Source organism: Mandrillus leucophaeus, unplaced genomic scaffold (assembly GCF_000951045.1).
Source record: "Mandrillus leucophaeus isolate KB7577 unplaced genomic scaffold, Mleu.le_1.0 Scaffold147, whole genome shotgun sequence".
In the NCBI taxonomy this organism is placed as follows: domain Eukaryota; kingdom Metazoa; phylum Chordata; class Mammalia; order Primates; family Cercopithecidae; genus Mandrillus; species Mandrillus leucophaeus.
In genome coordinates this window covers 2883019-2904903 of record NW_012101443.1, presented here as the reverse complement: position 1 = coordinate 2904903, position 21885 = coordinate 2883019, and the positions used below count along the sequence as shown (strand labels likewise).

Below are 21885 nucleotides of genomic sequence, written 5' to 3'. Positions count from 1 at the left end.
GTAAAGATGCAGTACACATTAGCTTTTACAATTACACATTTTGAAGGGTATGCTTTCTTTTAAAAAATGCTATAGAGAAAGTACACATGCTTTCAAATGTCTTATTCCATATGCTATTCCATAAAGATAAGCCAGGAAGAAAAATGTGTTTTAGGATTTTTTTTCTTTATCCTTAACCTTTGGGAGTTTGGAAATTTGATTATTAAATTCCTTGAGGTAGTCTTCTTTGGGTTAAATCTGCTCGCTGGTCAATATCCTTCTCAGACTTGAGTATTGATCTCTTTCTGTAGGGTTTTTTTTTTTAATTTTTATTTTCTGAGACAGAATTTTGTTCAAGTCACCCAGGCTGGAGTGCAGTGGCGCAATCTTGGCTCACTGCAACCTCCACCTCCCAAGTTTAAGCCATTCTCCTGCCTCAGCCTCCCGAGTAGTTGGGATTGCAGGCGTCCCCCACAATGCCTAGCTAATTTTTGTGTTTTTGGTAGAGATGGGGTTTCAACATGTTGGCCAGGCTGGTCTCAAACTCCTGACCTCAAGTGATCCGCCTGGTTCAGCCTTCCAAAGTGCTGGGATTATAGGCATAAGCCACCACACCTGGCACTTTCTCTAGGTTTGATAAGTTCTCTGATCTTATCCCTTTGAATAAACTTTCTACCCCATCTCTTTACCTCCTTTTTAAGGTCAATAACTCTTAGATTTGCCCTTTTGAGGCTATTTTCTAGATCTTTTAAGAGTGCTTCATTCTTTCTTATTCTTTTTTCTTTTGTCTCCTCTGACTGTGTATTTTCAAATGCTTGTCTTCAAGCTCATTAATTCTTTCTTCTGCCTGATCAATTCTGATATTAAGAGGCTCTGATGCATTCTTCAGTGTGTCACTTGCATTTTTCAACTCGAGAATTTCTCCCTGATTCTTTTAAATAATTTCAATCTGCTTGTTAAATTCATCTGATAGAATTCTGAATTCCCTCTCTGTGTTATCTTGAATTTCTCATAAGTTTCCTCAACGCAGTCGTTTTGAATTTTCTGTCTGAAAGGACACATATCTCTGTTTCTCCAGGATCAGTCCCTGGTGCCTTATTTAGTTTCTTTGGTGAGCTCATGTTTTCCTGGATGGTCTTGATACTGGTAGATGTTCGTCGGTGTCTGGTCATTGAAGTGTTAGGCATTTATTGTCGTCTTTGCAGTGTGGGCTGGTTTGTGCCCCTCCTTCTTGGGAAGGCTTTTCAGGTGTTGGAAGGAACTTGAGCCTCAAGCCCAATAATGCTGTGGTTCTTGCAGACTCATAGAGATACTGCCTTGGCAGTCTTGCATGAGATCTAGAAGAATTCTCTGGATTACCAAGCAGAGACTCTCGTTCTTTTCCCTCGCTTTCCCGCAAATGGAGTCTCTGTCTGTCTGCTGAGCTCCCTGAAACTGGGGGTGGGGAACACAGGCTACCACCACTGGGACTGCACCGATTCAGACTTGAAAACAGCACAGCACTGGGTTTCACCCAAGGCCCCCTGTAATCACTACCTGGCTACCGCCTATGATCACTCAAGGCCTTAGGGCTCTATGATTAGCAAGTGGTGAAGCCAGCCAAGTTTATGTCCCTTCTTTAAGGGTAGCAAGTTCCCCCAGGTCCCAGTTGGGTCCAAAGATGCTGTCTAGGAGCCAGGGATTAGAGTCAAAAACCTTAACAATTTACCTGATGTTCTATTCTACCGTGGCTAAGCTGGCATTCAACCACAATACAAACCCTTTCCCACTCTTCTCTCTCCTTTTCACAGAGAGAGGAGCCTTTCCCTGTGGCCACCACCACCACCAGTCCATGGTGGGGTTCTGCCAGGGCACTGCTGATGTTCACTTAAAGCCTAAGGGCTCTTCAGTCAACTTGTGATGAAGGCTTCCAGGCCTGGGACTTACCCTTCAGGGTGGTGGGCTCCCCTTCTTGTACAAGGCAGGTCTAGTAATGGCCATCCAAGAGCCTAGGCCTGGAATTGGGGGCTCCAAGAGTCTGCTGGTACTCTACTCCCCAGTGGCCAAGCTGGCACCTAAGGTGCAAGACGAAGTCCCCTTTACTTCTCTCTCTGCTTTTCTCAAACAGAAGGAGTCTTTTGCTGTAGTCACCACAGCTGGGAATGTGCTAAATCACAACTAAAGCCAACATGTCTCAGAGCCCAAGGCCCACGGTGTACTATCTGGGTATTGCTGTTTATTATCTGGGGCCCAAGGACTCCTTAGTTAGCAGGTGATGAATTCTGCCAGGACTGGGTCCTTCCCTTCAAGGCAGCAGGTTTCATTCTGGCCCAGGGTGTGTCTAGAAATGTAATCCACTAGCTAGGGCCTGGAAAGAGGGGCCTCATGACTCTGCCTGATGCCCTGTCTCACTGTGGCTGGGCTGGTATCCAATATGCAAGACAAAGTCCTCTTTACTCTTTGCTCTCCTTTCCCCAAGCAGAAGGAAGGAGTCACTTTCATCTCTGCGAGCTGCACTGCCTGGGGTTGAGGCAGGGGTGGTGCAAGCACTCCCTCGGCCTCGCTCTCTGGTATCACTCTAGACCATTTACCCAACAAGTTCACAGGATCTAATACCAGCCCAACGCTAGGAGTTGCCTAGGAATTGCAATCCTTGTGCCCTAGATTACTTTTCAAGTTTACCTAGGACATCAGAGCACTTATGGCCCACAGTGGCAAGGCCTTCAGAGAAACTCAAGTTTCCATCACTGGGATGGGTGATTCCCCTCTGGCTAGGTCTGCTCTGAAAGCCTCCCCCATGCGTGGGCACTGGCTGACCCCAGCATACCTTTGCTCTCTACTCCCAGGGCAGCACTGAGTTCAGTGTAAAGTCCTCCAGTTTTCCTTCCCCCAAGTGCACAGATTCTCTCTCTCTGAGCCCCCAATCACTGCTGGGTTATGGAGGAGTGATGGTTTTGGTGATTCAAGACTGTCTCTTCTAGCCTCTTTCAGAAATAGGAGTTGAAACTAGGTACTGTGATTGTTCACCTGGTTTTGGGTTCTTGTGATGATGGTACTCTTTTGCGTGTAGTTAGAATTTGGTGTTCCTGCTGGGAGAATGAGTGGTGTGGGCTTCTATTGGGTCGTCTTGCTTTGCCCTCCAAAAAATGTATTAAATGACAATAAATAATGATTTCATGTTTTAGCAAGGAGTTTAACCCTTTTTATGCCAATGGAATCTCTCAGATTGGAGGAGTGAGTTCAATATGTGTGAACAGTATGCTATGACTACCATGAAAAGCACATGTAAACTGAGGTTGCATTAGTAGAAACTTGAGTCCCAAATATGGGATGAAATAGGTCTCTTATATAAGCAACTATTGAGACTGTATCTTCAGTATCATTTTTCTCTTCTTCAACTTTCATCGGACAATGTGAAGGAAGAGTATATCCAAAGGGATGTGACTAGCATGGTGAAAGGACTTGCACTTATGCCACATAAGTTGTGATAGAAATGGAATCCCTGCTTTTCAATACATACAGAAATTAACTGAAGATGGATTAAAAACTTAAATGTAAGACCTCAAACTATAAAGATCCTAGAACAAAACCTAAAAAATACTTTTCTGGACATCAGCCTAGGCAAAGACTTTATGACTAAGTCCTCAAAAGCAATTGTAACAAAAACAAAAATTAACAATTTCGACTTAATTAAAGACCTTCTGCACAGCAAAAGAAACTATCAGCAGAGTAAGCAAACAATCTACAGAATGGGAGAAAATATTTGCAAACTATACAGCTGACAAAGATTCCTCAGAATCTATAAGGAACTTAAACAAATCAACAAGAAAAAAATCAAATAACCCCATTAAAAAGTGGGCAAAGGACACGAACAGACACTTCTCAAAAGAAGATATACAAGTGGCCAACAAACATATGAAAAAATGATCAGCATTACTAATCATCAGAGAAATGCAAATCAAAACCACAATGAGATACCATCTCATACCAGTCAGAATGGCTATTGTTAAAAAGTCAAAAACAACAGATGCTGGTGAGGCTGCAGAGAAAAGAGAATGCTTATACATTGTTGGTGGACATGTAAATTAGTTCAGCCACTGTGGAAAGCAATTTGAAGATTTCTCAAAAAACTAAAAATAGAACTACCATTTAACCCAGCAGTACCATTACTGGGTATATACTCAAAGGAAAATAAATTGTTCTACCAAAAAGACACTTGCATGGGTATGTGTTTTAATTGAAGCACTATTCGCAATAGCAAAGACGTGCAATCAACCGAGGTGCCTATAAATGGTGGACTGGATAAATAAAATGTGGTACATATACACCATGGAATACTATGCATCCATAAGAAAGAATGAAATCATGTCCTTTGCAGCAATATGGATGCATCTGGAGGCCACCATTCTAAGTGAATTAATGCAGAAAAAGAAAACCAAAATTTGCATGTTCTCACTTATAACTGGGAGCTAAACACTGGGTACACACAGACATAAAGATAGTACTGGGGACTCTAAAAGGAGTAGGTAGGGCAAGGGCTGAAAAACTTCCTGTTGGGTACTATCTTCACTATCTGGGTCACGGGATCAGTAGAAGTGGAACCTCAGCATCATGCACTATACCCTGTAACAAACATGCACATGTACCCCCTGAATCTAAAATAAAAATAAACATTCTTAGAAAAGAAGAACTGGAAGTATTTAGCACAGACAAAACAGTACTCGATCTGGACATGGGTTAAATATTCCCAGCAATTTGAAACACAACTTATAGTCACTCTTTAAAAAACACAAGTAGAATATATTGTCTGTAATGCTTTGTAATCTACTTTTTGTCTCAACCCGTTCAGTGAATTTATACACTTGGAAACATGCATATTATTAAGTTATTTTTCCCCCATTATTTAGTAAAGTATATTTAGCCTTTCATTTTTTTCTTCACTCTGCTCTAGTGCTCACCATATTAAATAGTGCTATTTTGTTAATTTAGATTCAAAGAATGCATACAATTTCAGGGACACCGTATTTTTTGAACTTATTTACCTAAATTGTGATGTATTCACAATTACAATAGTTAATACCACAAAACACATACTATCTCTTTGGTATATGGGATAGTAAATCATGTTACTGTGGTGGTTTATTTATCAGCTACCCAGTGCTTTTCCATTTTGTTGTGTACATTATTTCTCAAATATCCCTGGCTAAAGCAGCCATAATTGTGCTAAACTGTATTTGATAATTAAAGCATTTGGGAAACATCCTAATGAAAGCTCAAAACTCCCTTTGTACTAGAAAATTAGCACTCTCTAAGGTCTAATAAGCACGGTTAAGAATACCTGTGATGCCAAAACTCTGAAAAGTACTCAAAACCCCTGTGCCATCAACGAATAGGATATTGTAACTTTAGAGGAAAAAAGTAAACACTACTTGAAAGTGATCAAAATAGAGGTTATTTTCAGCAGTGCAAAAAAAAATAATTTAATAGACACAGAAAGCTGGTTTTCTGAAAATGACTTTGCTGTAGATGTAATTAGGAACAATATAAAGCGTATCATTGGAAAAAACTGTATTCGAATTATAGTTAAATTTCATAACCATGCATAACCATACAGAAACAATAGAACAAAGTGAAATTGCCCAAAATCATCTTAAATATTTATTACATTTATGACTAATTTATAGTACTGTATTCAGAGAAATGTTATGATTTCCATTTTTAATAAGAATTTTCATTTCTATTCCCAGACAGTCCCACTTGGTTAGCTGTATTTTCATGAAGCTTATTACAGGTTTTTCTTTTAAAGATGGAATATTTTACATAATTATTCAATATATCAAACTCTTTTAAAGCATAGTTCAAAGTATTTATAATGAAAGGACACAAAAGCATATTTCTTGTGGCTTGTTAAGCACATTTACTTTCATTAGAGCTACCTAAAAGTATCATTACATGTTCCAGAAAAGTATTTCTTAAAAATGCTTGGGTATTTATAAACGTTCATACATTTTGGTGTAAAATTATAAAAGTAGATTTTGGAAATAGTCCAGGAAAAATGAATTTTCATTTTCTTTTATAAATCATAAATGAATTATCTTTTATTTGGTATCATTTTATGTCAATCAAATGCTAGACTGTTCATAATGGAGCCCAAGACTCAAAAGCTTAAAATGATTTTAATCTATTCTAAACGAGAAGGCTTACATAAGTTCTCTAAATTGTAAGCCTCCGTCTCTATAAATTTGATTCAGAAATCATGATACAGTCTTTTTGGTACAGTTGACCCTTGAATAACACAAGTTTGGACTGCGTGGGTTGTGTGAGTCCACTTACATGGGATTCTTTTTCATCCAAATGCAGATGAAAAATACAATATTCTACGGATGCAAGATCATGTATATGGAGGGCTGACTTTTGCTATGCAGAAGTTCTGCAGGGCCGACTGTGGGCTTGAGCATGCTCAGATTTTGTTACACATAGGGGTCCTGGAACCCATCCGTTGTTTATACTGAGGGATGGCTGTGCTTCTAAACTGTGGCATTGCAGAGAAATTGAGACATGTTAAATGAAGTTCAGCTTTATTGTAGCTGTAACCATTGAAATTTGTCCTAAAGTTGGAGTTGGAGTTGACTCCTGGATGTTGGGAGAGAGAACTCCCAGGCAGAGGGAATAATATGGTAAAGCACATGCTTAGAGAAGAGTTAGAATTTTGTTTTGGCTGAAGTACACAGTTTATCTGTTAGATAGAATGGGAAAAATCAGGTTGGATAAGCAGGTTGGGGACAGATTTTAAAGTGTTTGCTGTTTACTCATGGCAAGGATTTTGTGCCCATGGAAAGGTTTTTTTTTTCTTCTTCTTACTTTTTAGAAGAGGCATTACATGCTCAATTTTTACTCAAAGAAGGCAACTCAAGCAATGGTACTGACAGTGAAGATTAGAGGTAGGAAAGACTGAAGATAGGATATTGGGAGATTTTGATGAGACTGATTATCTTGTTCATTAATTTATTCAACATACATCAGAGTACACATTATGTGTCAGGTGTCTGCTAGCTGGTGGAGATTACAATGGAGAATAAAATAGGAATGTTTCGAGTCTAATGAATGAGAATATCCATGAGAACTTATACTTGCTTTGCAGCCATGTCAAATGCCAAGTCTTCCTTTAAGCAACATCCTTCCCCAATTGAGATTAATTTCTCCTTATTTTCAGTTTCCAAAATAAAATAAGGGCTTGGTTTATGCTTCTGTTACAGGATGTTTTACATCATATTTGAGCCTATTTTATACAGAGATACACACACACACACACACGCGCGCACACACACACATACACACACACACACACGTCTTTCTTGCCAACTAAATTGATCTCCTGGGTAAGAAGAATTACATCATATTTATTCTTGCAGTTACCTAACACAGAGAAGGTATAACATGAAAATTGGTTAGAATTCTTTGCCATCAGTTTCCTGTTTTGGGCTCTCACACTGGTCAGTGTGAGATAAATTTTATTTAAAGAACTAAATAAATAAATTTAGTTCTTTAAAAGTCAATATTCAAGTTTTGTTCCTATTACTATGCCCCACTTCCATAAGTGTATGACATTTTGTGGCAGTTTTAAATTATTTGTATATAAGCTACAAATGTTGAGGACTAGCACCATTAATTTACAAGTTTACAAGTGTTTTGAGGTCCAGGGCAAAAAAGGTTATGTTGACTTTAGCGTAAGCTAAAATCATTTTTACAACACTAACAATTAATTTTGATAAATTGTTACTAATCTTATATTTTAAGTTCTGATATAGTAAAAATATTACAAATATATCATGTTATGGTTGACAATAAATACTGTTAAAGTTACTTTAAGTTTTCTGTAACTATGATGACAAATGCTGTGGCTGATATTTTGCAGTGTTATGTCCTATAGATCCATACTCCTTTATAATTTTCGGAGTTAATTGCTCTTCATCTGCATCACACTATTACGCTAGTGTTTTTTGAGCTGTAGATGTGACAATGAATGGCTAAAAGGGAGAATTGCTAATTTTAATTTTATTTTTATTTTTATTTTTTTGGGACAGAGTCTTGCTGTGTCACCCAGCCTGGAGTATAGTGGTATGATCTCGGCTCACTGCACCCTCCACTTCCTGGCCTCATGTGATTCTCCTGCCTCAGCCTCCTGAGTAGCTGAGACTACAGGCGTGTGCCACCATACCAGGCTAATTTTTGTATTTTTAGTAGAGATGGGGTTTCAACATGTTGGCCAGACTGGTCTCGAACTTCTGACCTCAAGTGATCTGCCTGCCTTGACTTCCCAAAGTGCTGGGATTACAGGTGTGAGCCAACATACCCAACCAGCTCATTTTAAAAGATGAGAAAGAATGGTTTGAGAGAACCAAGGTGATTATAGAAGGACATAGGATCTGTACAGACATAATTTGCTCCTGTCCATGTCCCTGTCTTTGTCATCTAGTCGGAATGAGAATAACCAAAATATTGTCCCCAAATATCACTCTTTTGGTCTGGTTGCATGAGACTTCTAATAAATCTGTCTAAAAAATTGTGTGACCTCAACATAGTTGAAAAATATCCTAAACTTTTAAATTAGGGTTTCAGAATCTAGATTTATTTATTAATTTTTTTAAGATAGAGTCTCACTCTGTTGCCCAGACTGGAGTGCAGTGGCGTGATCTCAGCTCACTGCAGCCTCTGCCTCCTAGCTGCAAGTGATTCTTCTGCCTCAGCCTCCTGAGTAGCTAGGATTGCAGGCGCGCGCCACCACGCCCAGCTAATTTTTGTATTTTTAGTAGAGACGGGGTTTCACCATGTTGGCCAGGCTGGTCTTGAACTCCTGACCTCAGGTGATCCACCTGCCTCAGCCTCCCAAAGTGCTGGGATTACAGGCATGAGCCACTGCGCCTGGCCTGGTTTGCTTTTCTATTTAAAGCAAATAAATCATGTCAAAATTACATTGAATGGGACAGTGATTAGATGTCTTTCCTTTGGCTACTGCTGGGAGTGGAACTGATTTGGGGTAAGGGAGGAGGGAGGAACAGGGAGTAGAACAATAGTCATCTCTTGAAAATAGAGATTTCCATGTGTGATTAATCTTGTAAGGTGACTCAGTTTGGGATTCCCAGGAGCAGATTCTGAGATGAAGATTCTTGAGCAAGTGATTTATTATGGAAGGCTTCCTCAGAGAAATTGGTAAAGGAAGCAAGACTGGTAAGGAGAAAAGAAGCCAAGAAAGGCTGCAATATCAAGGAAAGTCCCTTTAAGGGTAGGAAACATCCCGAAGAAAGTCTTAGGTGAGAGTTTTTGGAGGCGAAAGCATGACTCAACTGGGAGAGGGCTGCCCAAAAAGGATTTTTTAAAAATCTGAGAGGATTTGAGCAAAGCAGTAACTGTGTCTATTGCACAATGTTTCAGAAAGTTTTTCTTTGTGAGGCATGTCAAAGTAAAGAAATGATAGATTCTTGCATAAGCCAGTTCTAAATGAAGAGATTATTTTCAATGACTGAGATCTAAGTTGAGGCCACTGGACTAAGCTTTGGAGTTACCACAAAAAAATGAGAATTGGAGCTTGAAGATGGTGCAACTTATGGCTGTGTAGGGACTGAAAAAGCTGAGGTGTGAATGAGGAAGCTGCTTTTTTTATTACAAGAGATGAAAGAAACATGAGAGAATTACACTAATTATTAGAAAACTGTGCATGAGTAAATTACACTGACAGATTAATTGAGATTGAAAGGCTTAGAAGACAAATATTCTAAATTAGTGGAAGGTTAGAGTAAGGACGGATCTTTTTCTGAATTGAATGTTTTATATGTTTTATTCGTATGAACCACAAATTAAACTTAAAATACTATCAACATTATTTAACTGCCCAGCAAAGTCAATATTACATCTAAGTGAAGAAAGTGTTCTCAGAGAGGTTTCATTTTAAACAATGACACTTGAGAGTGGCTAGACAGTCTCTGTGGAAAAGGTGGAAGAGAAAATCATGTGATATTTTTTGCCAAGTAGGTGTGTGGGTCATGCACAGGGATCCAGATATCTGGCTTAGATTCCTGTGCATGAGTTAGTTAACACTAGGTCACTGAAGACAAAAATAACGAATGCAAATTGTAGGCTTGCTATATATTTTTTCAGTGTCATATACACAAAGAAGCACTATGGATTCTGGGAGAAACAGTCTCAAAAGCATCTCAAGGAAGCCTCTCCAAAACAAGCATCGGGATTACATACGTCTATTTCATGTAAAATAATGTTCGGGAGACAGCAATAGCAGATGAAGTAGATGATGTGTCTTGACTTACTTATTTTGGACAAAAAATATTTAAAAATTCATCTTAGACTGGCAGTATATGTCAATGCCTCTAAACTACTTTATGTTATGTGAGTGAGTAATGCTGGCAAATATCTGTAATTTAAGTGTTTTATTCCATTTTTGACATGATTTTTATGCCAGAGAGCTTTGTGGGTAAGAAGCCTTTTAAAACTATTTACCACATGAACTCTAATTTTCTTTTGGAATACATCATCTCATTAATTAAGAGGTTGAAGTCTCATTACTTCATGTCTGTCTTCACCGGATTATGTAAACAGCAACCCTGTCATTACCAGATCATATGCTATTTTTATTTTTCTAAAGATCTAGAGCTCACAGTCATTATTTAAATAGAACATTACAGAAAAGAAAAAGCAATTTGGAGCGACCTATTCTTAGCTATGTATTGAATAGATCTATTTTTCTATTAGTGTCTGTTTCAATTTATTTTTCTTGGTTTTGGTCATAGTTCAGTAATATTCAAGAGAAAGTATTATATGGTAGCTAATGTGATATAGAAGACCCATTCCTTACATGCCATTTTTATCAGCAAAAAAAAAAAAAAAGCTTCCCTTAGAAATACATTATAAATTCAAATAACAGATAACATGGGCTGTTTTTGACAGGCATATAACTTTTAGCTGCTGATCATTACCTTTAGTAATCATTAGCTTAGTTAATGAAAAATAAAATTTTTATAATATTAAAAATATGAGAAGCTAAACTATGAGCAACTAACAAATCAAAACCCCATGTTCTTCTGAATTCCTGACTCCCCCCAAATAGTTCCAAATCACTATAGTATTCGCATAGCCCTTTAATAAATTTTATGGATAAACAGTGAATTCTGTGTTCAATGTAAAATAACATAGAAATTTAGAGTTTTAGTTGCAATGTCCTATGTAAACTTTAAAAGGTTCCAAAGCAATTTTCATAAATGGGATTCCATTTTCCACAGCCAAAATACTATACCGACCCTGACCCTCATGTACTGTTACCTATGCATTTGTGTGCCATTTATTTTTAATTACAAAATTTCTCCCCTTGATTAAATTTATTGTATGCCTTTCAATATATCAAAATGATAGATTAAATGTAGAAATAAATTATTACTTACTCATAATAAAATTGAATCTTGCCCTTGGAATCATTTTCTTGTAGTTCCTTGTAGCTAAAATAGGGCTTTGATTTCAACCTTGCCCCTGACGTGCTGTGTGATGAAATCTTAGGCAAGTTACTCTACCTAAGCATCAGTTTCCCCATCTGCAAATCAGGGAAAATAATATATGTTTTCATTATTTTGAGAGTTAAATGAAATGATGTATACAAATTGTCAAATAGGACACAGCATACTCAGTACTTTATGTTTAGTGTTGTTATTTTTTATCTACAGTGTTTTTGGAAAACAGCATGATTAATCAATTGACTGGAAGAGACACAGTCTAACAGACAAAATATAGACCATTTATATTGGCCATGAAAGTGTCCGTAATGGCTGACTTAACTGGCTTTAGTGTGTAAAATATGGTGACTCCCATGGTTTTTAAGATACGGCTTTAAGTAGATATCAATTTCTTTACATTGGTCAACTATAATTTGTCCACAGATTCCACATGTAGTAATATTTTGAGATGTTAACTGTGGGTTTTTTTCCCTCCCTCTGTTTCCTTGCATTTGTTAGCTTTTACTGATCATTTAGGTAATGGTGCCTAGCAGGCCTGGGTCAGGACAGATACTACTGAGAATTCAGAAGTAATATATCTGCTTTGAGTTTCATATGAGGCTTTTTTAAAAGTCCACAGTAGAAACAATATTCTTGAAATCATAGCGTTCCTTTGCAGAAGACTCAGTATTTTGAGAGTTGACATTTTGCTAAGCCATTAAAAGCACTGAGAACCTTGAAAGAATCCATTTATACTGAAATCAAGGAGTGGGGAAGAATGCATGGGTAGAATAACAGCTCCCAAAGAGATAAAAATTGACCAGCATGCAGACAGAAAATGAAATAGGGCTAGAAGAGGTCTTGTGATTGGACAATGAAGCTGACCGTATTGACTAAACAATTGCAGGTACAGCGCAGACTCATGATGATCCTCAAAACGAGGAAGAATGGATTAGATCTCTGCAGAGGCCAGTGAGATCAGAAAACGACATTTGGTGCAGAGCAGTGTCCCTGATGACACAAGTCCGCCGGAACTTAGAACACTTCCATGGAGAAAAAAAAATGAGGAAGAGGAGAATTTTGAACCGAATATTTATCCCAAAGAGACTGAGTTTTAAACCAGAAGCATGTGTGTGAAATGCCACTAAGCAAAAGGGCTCATATTCTAAGCTAGGTTCCATTATACAGAACTAAAATTAAAAATAACTTCAATTTTCTAATTTTAGAGTTTGTAATTGTGTTGAAATATCATATCCACTAAATCATCAGGCTTTGGATATCTCAAATTTTAGTTCTTCATTAATCTGAAAGCCTCTATTATCTGAAATAGTTTCCAAGATAAGAAAAAACAGGGAAAAAAGGTTTCTTTTTCAAATAATTTTTGACTGTCATAAAATGTAAAATTGGTATATGGATTATCAAGGATATTTTAGAAAACTACATTAAAACTTACAAGCAGAGCACATTATCTTAAGCAGATTACACCTATTTTCTTCATATCTGAATTTAAAAGCAAACTTTCAAATCTATAACTCAAGGTGTTATCATTTACAAATGTTTTGAATCCCAATATAAACTTTAAAACAGTTCAGAAAACTAGAATTTTTTATAAGCGATAACTAAACTTACAAAGTATAATAACTTTTTAATATGCAAGTTACATTAAAATCTATTTATATAATCAGCATTTGGTTCTGACTTGTCTTCAGCTGAGTATACTGTGTACTCCCCACAATCTGTAGGTTTCACCATTTTCACTGTAGCTGTTTCTGAGTCATGGACCAAAGCTGATTGTGTTACAGGATAAGCTGTTTGAAGTGTTAGCCATAGTAAGCCATGCTAAGCCATCATAAAACTATTACTGTTAGACATAATAAGATTATTAATATCAGGTTTTGTATCAGCTCCACTTACTGAATTTTAGGCACATAAAAAGGTAAGGAGAAAATGGATTTACATTTTTTTTTTGATGCTGTCTGTTTGAAATTATTTAATCCTACAAATCAATATATTTTTTTATTTTATTTTTATTTATTTTTTATTATTATTATACTTTAAGTTCTAGGGTACATGTGCATAACGTGCAGGTTTGTTACATATGTATACTTGTGCCATGTTGCTGTGCTGCACCCATCAACTCGTCAGCACCCATCAACTCATCATTTACATCAGGTATAACTCCCAATGCAATCCCTCCCCCCTCCCCCCTCCCCATGATAGGCCCCAGTGTGTGATGTTCCCCTTCCCGAGTCCAAGTGATCTCATTGTTCAGTTCCCACCTATGAGTGAGAACATGCGGTGTTTGGTTTTCTGTTCTTGTGATAGTTTGCTAAGAATGATGGTTTCCAGCTGCATCCAAGTCCCTACAAAGGACACAAACTCATCCTTTTTTATGGCTGCATAGTATTCCATAGTGTACATGTGCCACATTTTCTTAATCCAGTCTGTCACTGATGGACATTTGGGTTGATTCCAAGTCTTTGCTATTGTGAATAGTGCCACAATAAACATACGTGTGCATGTGTCTTTATAGCAGCATGATTTATAATCCTTTGGGTATATACCCAGTAATGGGATGGTTGGGTCATATGGTACATCTAGTTCTAGATCCTTGAGGAATCGCCATACTGTTTTCCATAATGGTTGAACTAGTTTACAATCCCACCAACAGTGTAAAAGTGTTCCTATTTCTCCACATCCTCTCCAGCACCTGTTGTTTCCTGACTTTTTAATGATCGCCATTCTAACTGGTGTGAGATGGTATCTCATTGTGGTTTTGATTTGCATTTATCTGATGGCCAGTGATGATGAGCATTTTTTCATGTGTCTGTTGGCTGTATGAATGTCTTCTTTTGAGAAATGTCTGTTCATATCCTTTGCCCACTTTTTGATGGGGTGGTTTGTTTTTTTCTTGTAAATTTGTTTGAGTTCTTTGTAGGTTCTGGATATTAGCCCTCTGTCAGATGAGTAGATTGCAACAATTTTCTCCCATTCTGTAGGTTGCCTGTTCACTCTGACGGTAGTTTCTTTTGCTGTGCAGAAGCTTTTTAGTTTAATTAGATCCCATTTGTCAATTTTGGCTTTTGCTGCTGTTGCTTTTGGTGTTTTAGACATGAAGTCTTTGCCCATGCCTATGTCCTGAATGGTACTACCTAGGTTTTCCTCTAGGGTTTTTATGGTATTAGGTCTAACATTTAAGTCTCTAATCCATCTTGAATTAATTTTCATATAAGGAGTAAGGAAAGGATCCAGTTTCAGCTTTCTACTTATGGCTAGCCAATTTTCCCAGCACCATTTATTAAATAGGGAATCCTTTCCCCATTTCTTGTTTCTCTCAGGTTTGTCAAAGATCAGATGGCTGTAGATGTGTGGTATTAACAAATGAATATTTTAAAACCATATTTCCTGTTTGTTTTTGTTTCTAAGTATTTGACTCAATGGAACCATGAAAAAGGGGAGCACTTTTATCTGAAAGGGACAAGTTACCATTTGATTTTTGACATTTTGCCTTTCAGTGAGAAAAAATATGTTAGTCTATACTGAGTAATAATCTTAAGAGTTACATGATGTTATAACTTTAATTTAGTCACAGAATATGAATAATTTATAGAAAGAAAAGTGAACAAAATATTTTATTCATTGTATCACTCTAAAATATGTTATTTTATAACAAAGCAAAATGATTGTTACCTTCTGGACAGAAGAGAAAATGGAGTAAAATATTGGAAGCATTGAACATACAAAAACATTATTATAAATATCAATATTTATGGGCTACTGTGAAGGCAGTTGTAAAAAAAAATTTCCAATAAAAAGTTTGAAACAGACAAACATTTGAAAATATCTTAACAATTTAAATCATTGAAAATTCAAGTGTTTTTTCCCTTCTAAATTTTTACTTTATAGGGTAGCAAATGCAACATAAACAGGTATTCATGAGTATAATAAATTTTACACACTCCCAATAGTCATAGAGATTCTTGCACTATTTTTCTGTAGGCATTCCTATTGTCTGTCTACTGCTATCAAGTGTAGGGTTAGAAGGCATTTTAACAAATGGATGACTGATTTAAAAACAACAACGACAACAACAACCAAAGACATCTGTCATTAAGACAGGCCTCTGATAGTGGATGCTTGTTATTAAGAATCCAAAAGATTTTCTTAATGTTCTGTCCCGTAATTTGTGTTGTCATGGTCTGTGTTCCACACTGCCCTATGGCAATGTTATTCTTGCATTCCAATGCATTTTCTTAATTCGGCTGCAGTTTTTTCCAGTTGTTGAATGTTCCATTGCCACTGTCGTCTATTTGCCTGAAGCTTGTTCACCTGACAATGCAAACGCTTAAGAATTGCGTCATATCTCTTATGTTGTACCTATTGAAAGAAGAGCACACATCAACAGGGCTTGTGAAGTATAAATAGTAAACAGCCATAAATAATATTTTGACTGCTCTAAAGAGGAAAGCACTTAATTAGAAACTATACACTATAAATAATTATGATAAAATAAACAGTAATTGTATAACTATTTATTCAACACTTATTACATGTTAGATACTGTGCTGAGAGCTTTCTGCATATAATTAAATTCTTATAACACCATATGATACAGGTATTATTATCCTCATTTTTGTGTGAAGAAACCAAAGATAAAAGAGTTCAAGTAATTTGACCAAAGTTTCATAGCTAGCAGGTGATAGAGTTTGGGAGTTGAGCTGAAGTGAAGTATCCATAATGGAATGTCTTCTTGTTAAGAGAGTTACCAGTGTTGAACTAAATTTGTCCTGGGGGACTCTACTTTGAGTCCCTATGTGAGGAACCACAACCTAACAGTATTTAAACTAACTGAAAGCCTAACTAGGAGTACATTTTTGTAACAATAGCTGAGACTCAGTCCACCACAGCAGGCAGCTTTGGTCAATCACAGGTGGTCCGCTGATCACACCATATTCAAATAAAACAGACATTGAGCTGTAACCAATCAAACTCTTTCTGCACCTCATTTCCATTTCCTGTCCATAAATGTTGCCTGCCCACTTTGTGAAGTGGAGCTCTCTGAACCTCTGCTGGTTCTGAGGGCTGCTGGTTCTCTCATCATTCTTCTATTAAGCTCTGTTAAATTTAATTTTATTAAATTTAAATTTGTCTAAAGTTTTAAATTTATCAAATTTATTTAAAGTTTTTCTTTTAACATCAGTTAAGAAAAATGGTTCCATTTCCCATTTCCTGTATCCAATGATTCACTGAAACATAGATCATTCGGTCTAAAAGATCCAGGAGATCATGTAGTCCATTTCCTTGCTATTAAATAAACCATCATTTATGCTGAGCCAGGCGAGGATACACTGGAAGGCAATGAAGCACAGTGGAAAGTGCTTCATTGGTCTTGGTGTTGGGCCACAAGAACACTCAATCTTTTTAAAAAACAGTTTTATGGAAATATAATTCACATACCATATAATTCATCCTTTAAAGTGTACAACTCAATGGCTTTTAGTATATTCACAGAGTTGTACAACTGTTACAGACCACAGGTTCTTGGACTCTCATGTAACAGAAATTGACAAGTTTCCCAAACAAGGCTTTTATTGGGGGCTTATGTTTGAACACAATGGAGACAGTGCATGAGCAAGAGTTAGCTGGCTGGCTTTCCAAGGGCAGGTCTTTGTGGTGTTTTTAGGAAAGGTGACAGGAATGTGCATGGGGTATGGGAGTATCATTACAGTGCATGGTGGAGCGCAGAGTGTGCAGGCACAGTGAGAAATCATGCTAGCATGTACATTGCATGATCAAAATATGATGGATAAGCTCTTCCCTGGGTGAGGCTTTTAGTATTATAATGAGGCATGGGGTAAAGATCAGCCATTCTTCTGGTCTTGTGCACAGGCCTGCAATAAGGCTAACGCCCTTGAGTAAGGTTTACAGTGGGATGCTGCTTATCTCTGTTTCAAGAGGTATCTTGTGGTCAGCAGGGATGACCCCAATGGATGGGTTGGTGCAAGGTCTGGTAATGGGTGGGTATGGAAAAAATGTATTAGTAGGGGTGGGGGCCAAATCATGGTGAGGGCTAAATTCCATTCTCTACTCTGTTTCACAACTATAATCACAATCAATTTTAAAACATTTTCATCAACTGGTACCCATCAGCAGTCATTCCCTATTGAGTTGGTTCCACTTTCTGGCTATTATAAATAATACTGCCATGAACACTTGTCTGCAAGATTTTGTGTGAATATATGTTTTCACTTCTCAGGTATACAGTGAGGAGTAGAATTACTGGGTCATATGATAAGTCCATGTTTAACCATTTCAGGAACTGCCAAGCTGTTTTTCAAAACGACTGTATAATTTTACATTCCAGTGTAACTTTACACACCAGTAATGTGTGAAGGTTCCAATTTCTTCACATCCTTGAAAATACTTATTATCTATGTTTTTGGTCATGGCCATCGTTAAAATAAAAACTTCAGCCAAATTAAATTTAAAGAGTTTAATTGAGCAATGAATGATTCACAAATTGGGCACTCCCCAGAATCAGAGCAGATTCAGAGACTCCAGGGGTGCCTCGGGGTCAGAAGAAATGTATAGACAAAAAAAGTAAAGTGAGGTATAGGAATTGGAAGTGAGGTACAGAAACAGCAGGATTGGCTACAGCTCTGCGTTTGCCTTATTTGAACACAGTTTGAACACTCAGCAGTCTAGGAGTGGCTGAAGTATGGCCGCTGGGATTGTCCAACACTCAGCTGTTGTTACAGACACATACTCGTAAGTTGGGTTTTCAATCTTGTCTAAGAAGTATGGAGTTCTTCTCAGGCCATATTTAGTTTGCTTTAACACCATGCTCGTGGATGTGAAGTGGCATCTCATTATAGCAAAACATCTACTTTTAAATGGACTGATAAAATGATAGAATAATAGGGCTGAACAAGTTATCTATTCACAGGTAGTATGTGCAGTATTCCATTATATAAACATACCACAATTTATTTTTCCATTCTCCTTTCTAGGGATATTTGTGATGTTTCTGTTTAGAGACTTTTGTCAATAAAGCTACTATAAGAATTCATATACAAGTTTTACAAGTTTTTTAAGGCATATTTTTTTCATTTTTCTTGAGTAAACACCTAGGTGGAGAATTGTTTGTACAGTAGGTATATGCTAACTTTTTAGGAAACTCTCAAACTGTTTTTCCAAAGCAGTTGCACTATCTTATAATCTCCCCAGCAGTGCATGATCTTGGCTGTTGTTTCATATCCTTAGCAACATTTGGTATTAATATTCATTGGAAATTTAATCATTCTAGGGGTAAAAACGTGTGAATAGTATCTCATTGTGGTTTTGATTTATGTTTCCTTGGTGTTAAGGGTGTTATACATCTTTTCATGTGTTTATTGGTCATACTATGTCTTCTTCTGTTAAGTTCTGTTCAAATCTTTAGCCCATTTTTTAAAAAATGACTGTATGACTTTATTATTGGCTGATAGGAATTCTTTCTTTATACGTCCTGGATACAAGTCCTTTGTGCATATACGTGTGTTGCAAATATTTTTACTTTTGTGATTTTCTCTTTTCATTTTCTTTTGTTGTTGTTGAAGTGGGGAGGTCTCACTTTGTTGCTGAGGCTGTACTGCAGTGGCATGATCACAGATCACTACAGCCTCGACCTCCTGGACTCAAGTGATCCTCCCACCTCAGCCTCCTGAGTAGCTAGGACCACAGGTGTGCGCCATCACACCTGACTAATTTTTTTATTTGTACAGACAAGATCTTACTGTATTACCCAGGCTGGTCTTCAACTCCTGGGCTCAAGACATTCTCCTGCCTCGGCCTCCCAAAGTGCTGGGATTATAGGCATGAGCCACTGTGCCCAGCCCTTTTCATTTTCTTAATGGTGTCTTTCAAAGAGTAAAAGTTTCAAAGTTTGAGGTCTAACCTATCAATATTTTTCACTTATGGTTAGCGAAGTTTGTGTACCAAGAAATCTTTGCTAACCCAACATAATGAAGATATCCTCCTATAGTTTCTTCTGGAAGGTTTAGAGTTTTAACTTTCACATTGAGATCTATGATCCATTTCAGATGAATTTTTGTGTTTGTTGTGAGGTGGAGATACAGGTTCATTGTTTCCTCACCGATATCCAGTTGTTTCAGCACCACTTGTTGATAAGACTTTCCTTTCTTCATTGAATTGCCTTGAAAACTTTGTCAAATTGACAAAATAGGATTAATTTCTGAACTCCATTCTGTTCCATTGGTCTATTTATTCTTTTACCAATACTACAGTTACTTGATAAGTATAGCTTTTTAATAAATCTTAACATCAGGTAGATTAGGTCCTACAAATTTATTCTTCTTTTATAAGGTTGTTTTGGCTACTAGATCCTTTGCATTTTCACTTAAATTTTAAAATTAGCTTATCAATTCCTGGAAAAAATACTTAGTGGGATTTTTATAGAACAATGTTGAACCTATACATCATTCAAAGGGAAAGTTGACACTAATAATATTGTGTTTTCTAAACTATGAACATAGAATATCATTCCATTTATTTAGTATCTTTAATTTCTCAGCAATTTTTATTGTAGTTTTGCACATTTTTTCACAAAATTCATTAGCAAGTATTTTATGTCATTTAGTGTTAATGAATAAAGTTTTGTTTTATTCATTTTACTTCCTTGTTGTTTATTGCTACTACACAGAAACTACATAAACATGTAACTGATTTTTGTATTTTGACCTTTTATGCTATGAGCTTTCTAAATTCACTTACTGGTTCTATTAGTCTTTTCTATTCCTTAAGATTTTCTACATAAACAATTATGCTATCTGTGAATAATGACAGTTTTACTTTTTTCTTTCCAATCTTTATGCCTTGTATTTATTTTTTTCTTATAACATTGATTAGGACTTCCAGAATAATGATGCATAAAGGAGGTGATACCAGACATCTTTGCCTTGTTCCCAATCTTAGGGGAGAAAGCATTCAACATTTCACCAGTAAGTACGATATGTTGTTAGCTATAAGGTTGTTTTTTAAAAATAAATTCCCTTTATCAAGTTGACGAAGTTTCCTTCTATTCTTAATTTGCTGAGATGTTACTCTCAGAAAATTTGTTACCCTCTGAAAATTTGTTGAGAGTGTTGAATTTTGTCTAATGCTGTTTCTGAAACTATTAAGTTGGTTATATCTTTTTTACTTCTGTCATTTTGTCACTACAGTAAATTACATCATTTGATTTTTGAAAGTTGAACCAGCCTTGTATTCTTAGGATAATCCCGCTTGGTTGTAATGTACTAGACTTTTGCTATATTGCTAAATTTAATTTGCAAGTATTTTGTTAGAGACTTGCATCTATACTCATGAGGGACATTGGTCTGTGATTTCTTTTCTGATAGGATTCCTGTTGATTTTTTTTCTTTTTGTATCAGGGTTATGTTCACCTCCTAAAATGAGTTGGGAGGAGTTTCCCCTTCTGTTTTCTGAAATAGTCTGTTTAGATTGGGCATTATTTTTTCCTTAAATATATGATTAGAATTCACTAATGAAAATGTGTCCGTTGGAGTCTTATTTATGGGAAGAGTTTTTAATTATGAATTCAATTTCATTGATTCCTACCTCACACCATTCATAAAGCTTAATTTGAAATAGATCATAAGGTTAAACATGGATGCAATTTCCTCTTGTGTTATAGTATGTTTTTTTTTTTTTCCAAGGAATTTGTCTGTCTGTCTAATTGGCATAAAGTTTTTCATAATAGGCCTGCATCACCCTTTTAAGTCTACAGAACCTGGAGTAATCTCCCTACTAATCTCTCTCTTTTCTTGATCAGTCTTGCTATGGGTTTCTCAATTTTATTACTCTTTTCAAGTTTTGACTTTATTGATTTTTTTTCTCGTTTTTCTATTTCATTGATTTCTGTTATTTATCATTTAATTCCTTCTATTTACTTTTTGCTGAATTTATTTTTCTAGTCTGTGATGGTAGAAGCTTAGATAGTTGATTTCAAATCTTTTTCTCTTTTCTATTATAGGCATTAAAAACTTAATTTTCCTGTAAACACTGCTTTAGCTTCACCCCATAATTTTCCATATGTTGTGTTTTCATTATCCTTCAATTTCAAATATATTCTAATTTTTCTCGTGATTTCTTCTTTGACTCATGGGTTATTTAGAAGTATAATGCTCAATTTCCAAAAGCTTATGTATTTTCTAGCTATCTCACTGTTATTGATTTCTAATGGAATTCTGCTGTGATAATAGAATTTCAACTTTGAAATATGTAATCTAGTATATTGTATGTCTTGGTGAATGTTTCATGTACACCTAAAGCGTAATCAGTAGTTGTTATGTGCAGCACTTTATAAATGTTAATTAAGTTGATGGATAAGTTCTTCACATCTTCTATATGTTTACTGATATTCTGTATTGTA

The 21885-nt window shown here is 36.4% G+C and overlaps 1 protein-coding gene across 1 annotated transcript in view; it reads right to left on the bottom strand.

Moving 5' to 3' along the window:
- Positions 1–15352: 15352 nt before the first annotated feature.
- The window catches only part of CCDC122 (coiled-coil domain containing 122), a 36824-nt gene continuing 30291 nt past the window's right edge, over positions 15353–21885 (bottom strand). The window contains exon 5 of the mRNA XM_011974621.1: positions 15353–15830. Within this exon, the coding sequence (XP_011830011.1) occupies positions 15681–15830 (150 nt within the window). The 3' untranslated portion in view covers positions 15353–15680. The remainder of the gene's footprint in view (positions 15831–21885) is intronic.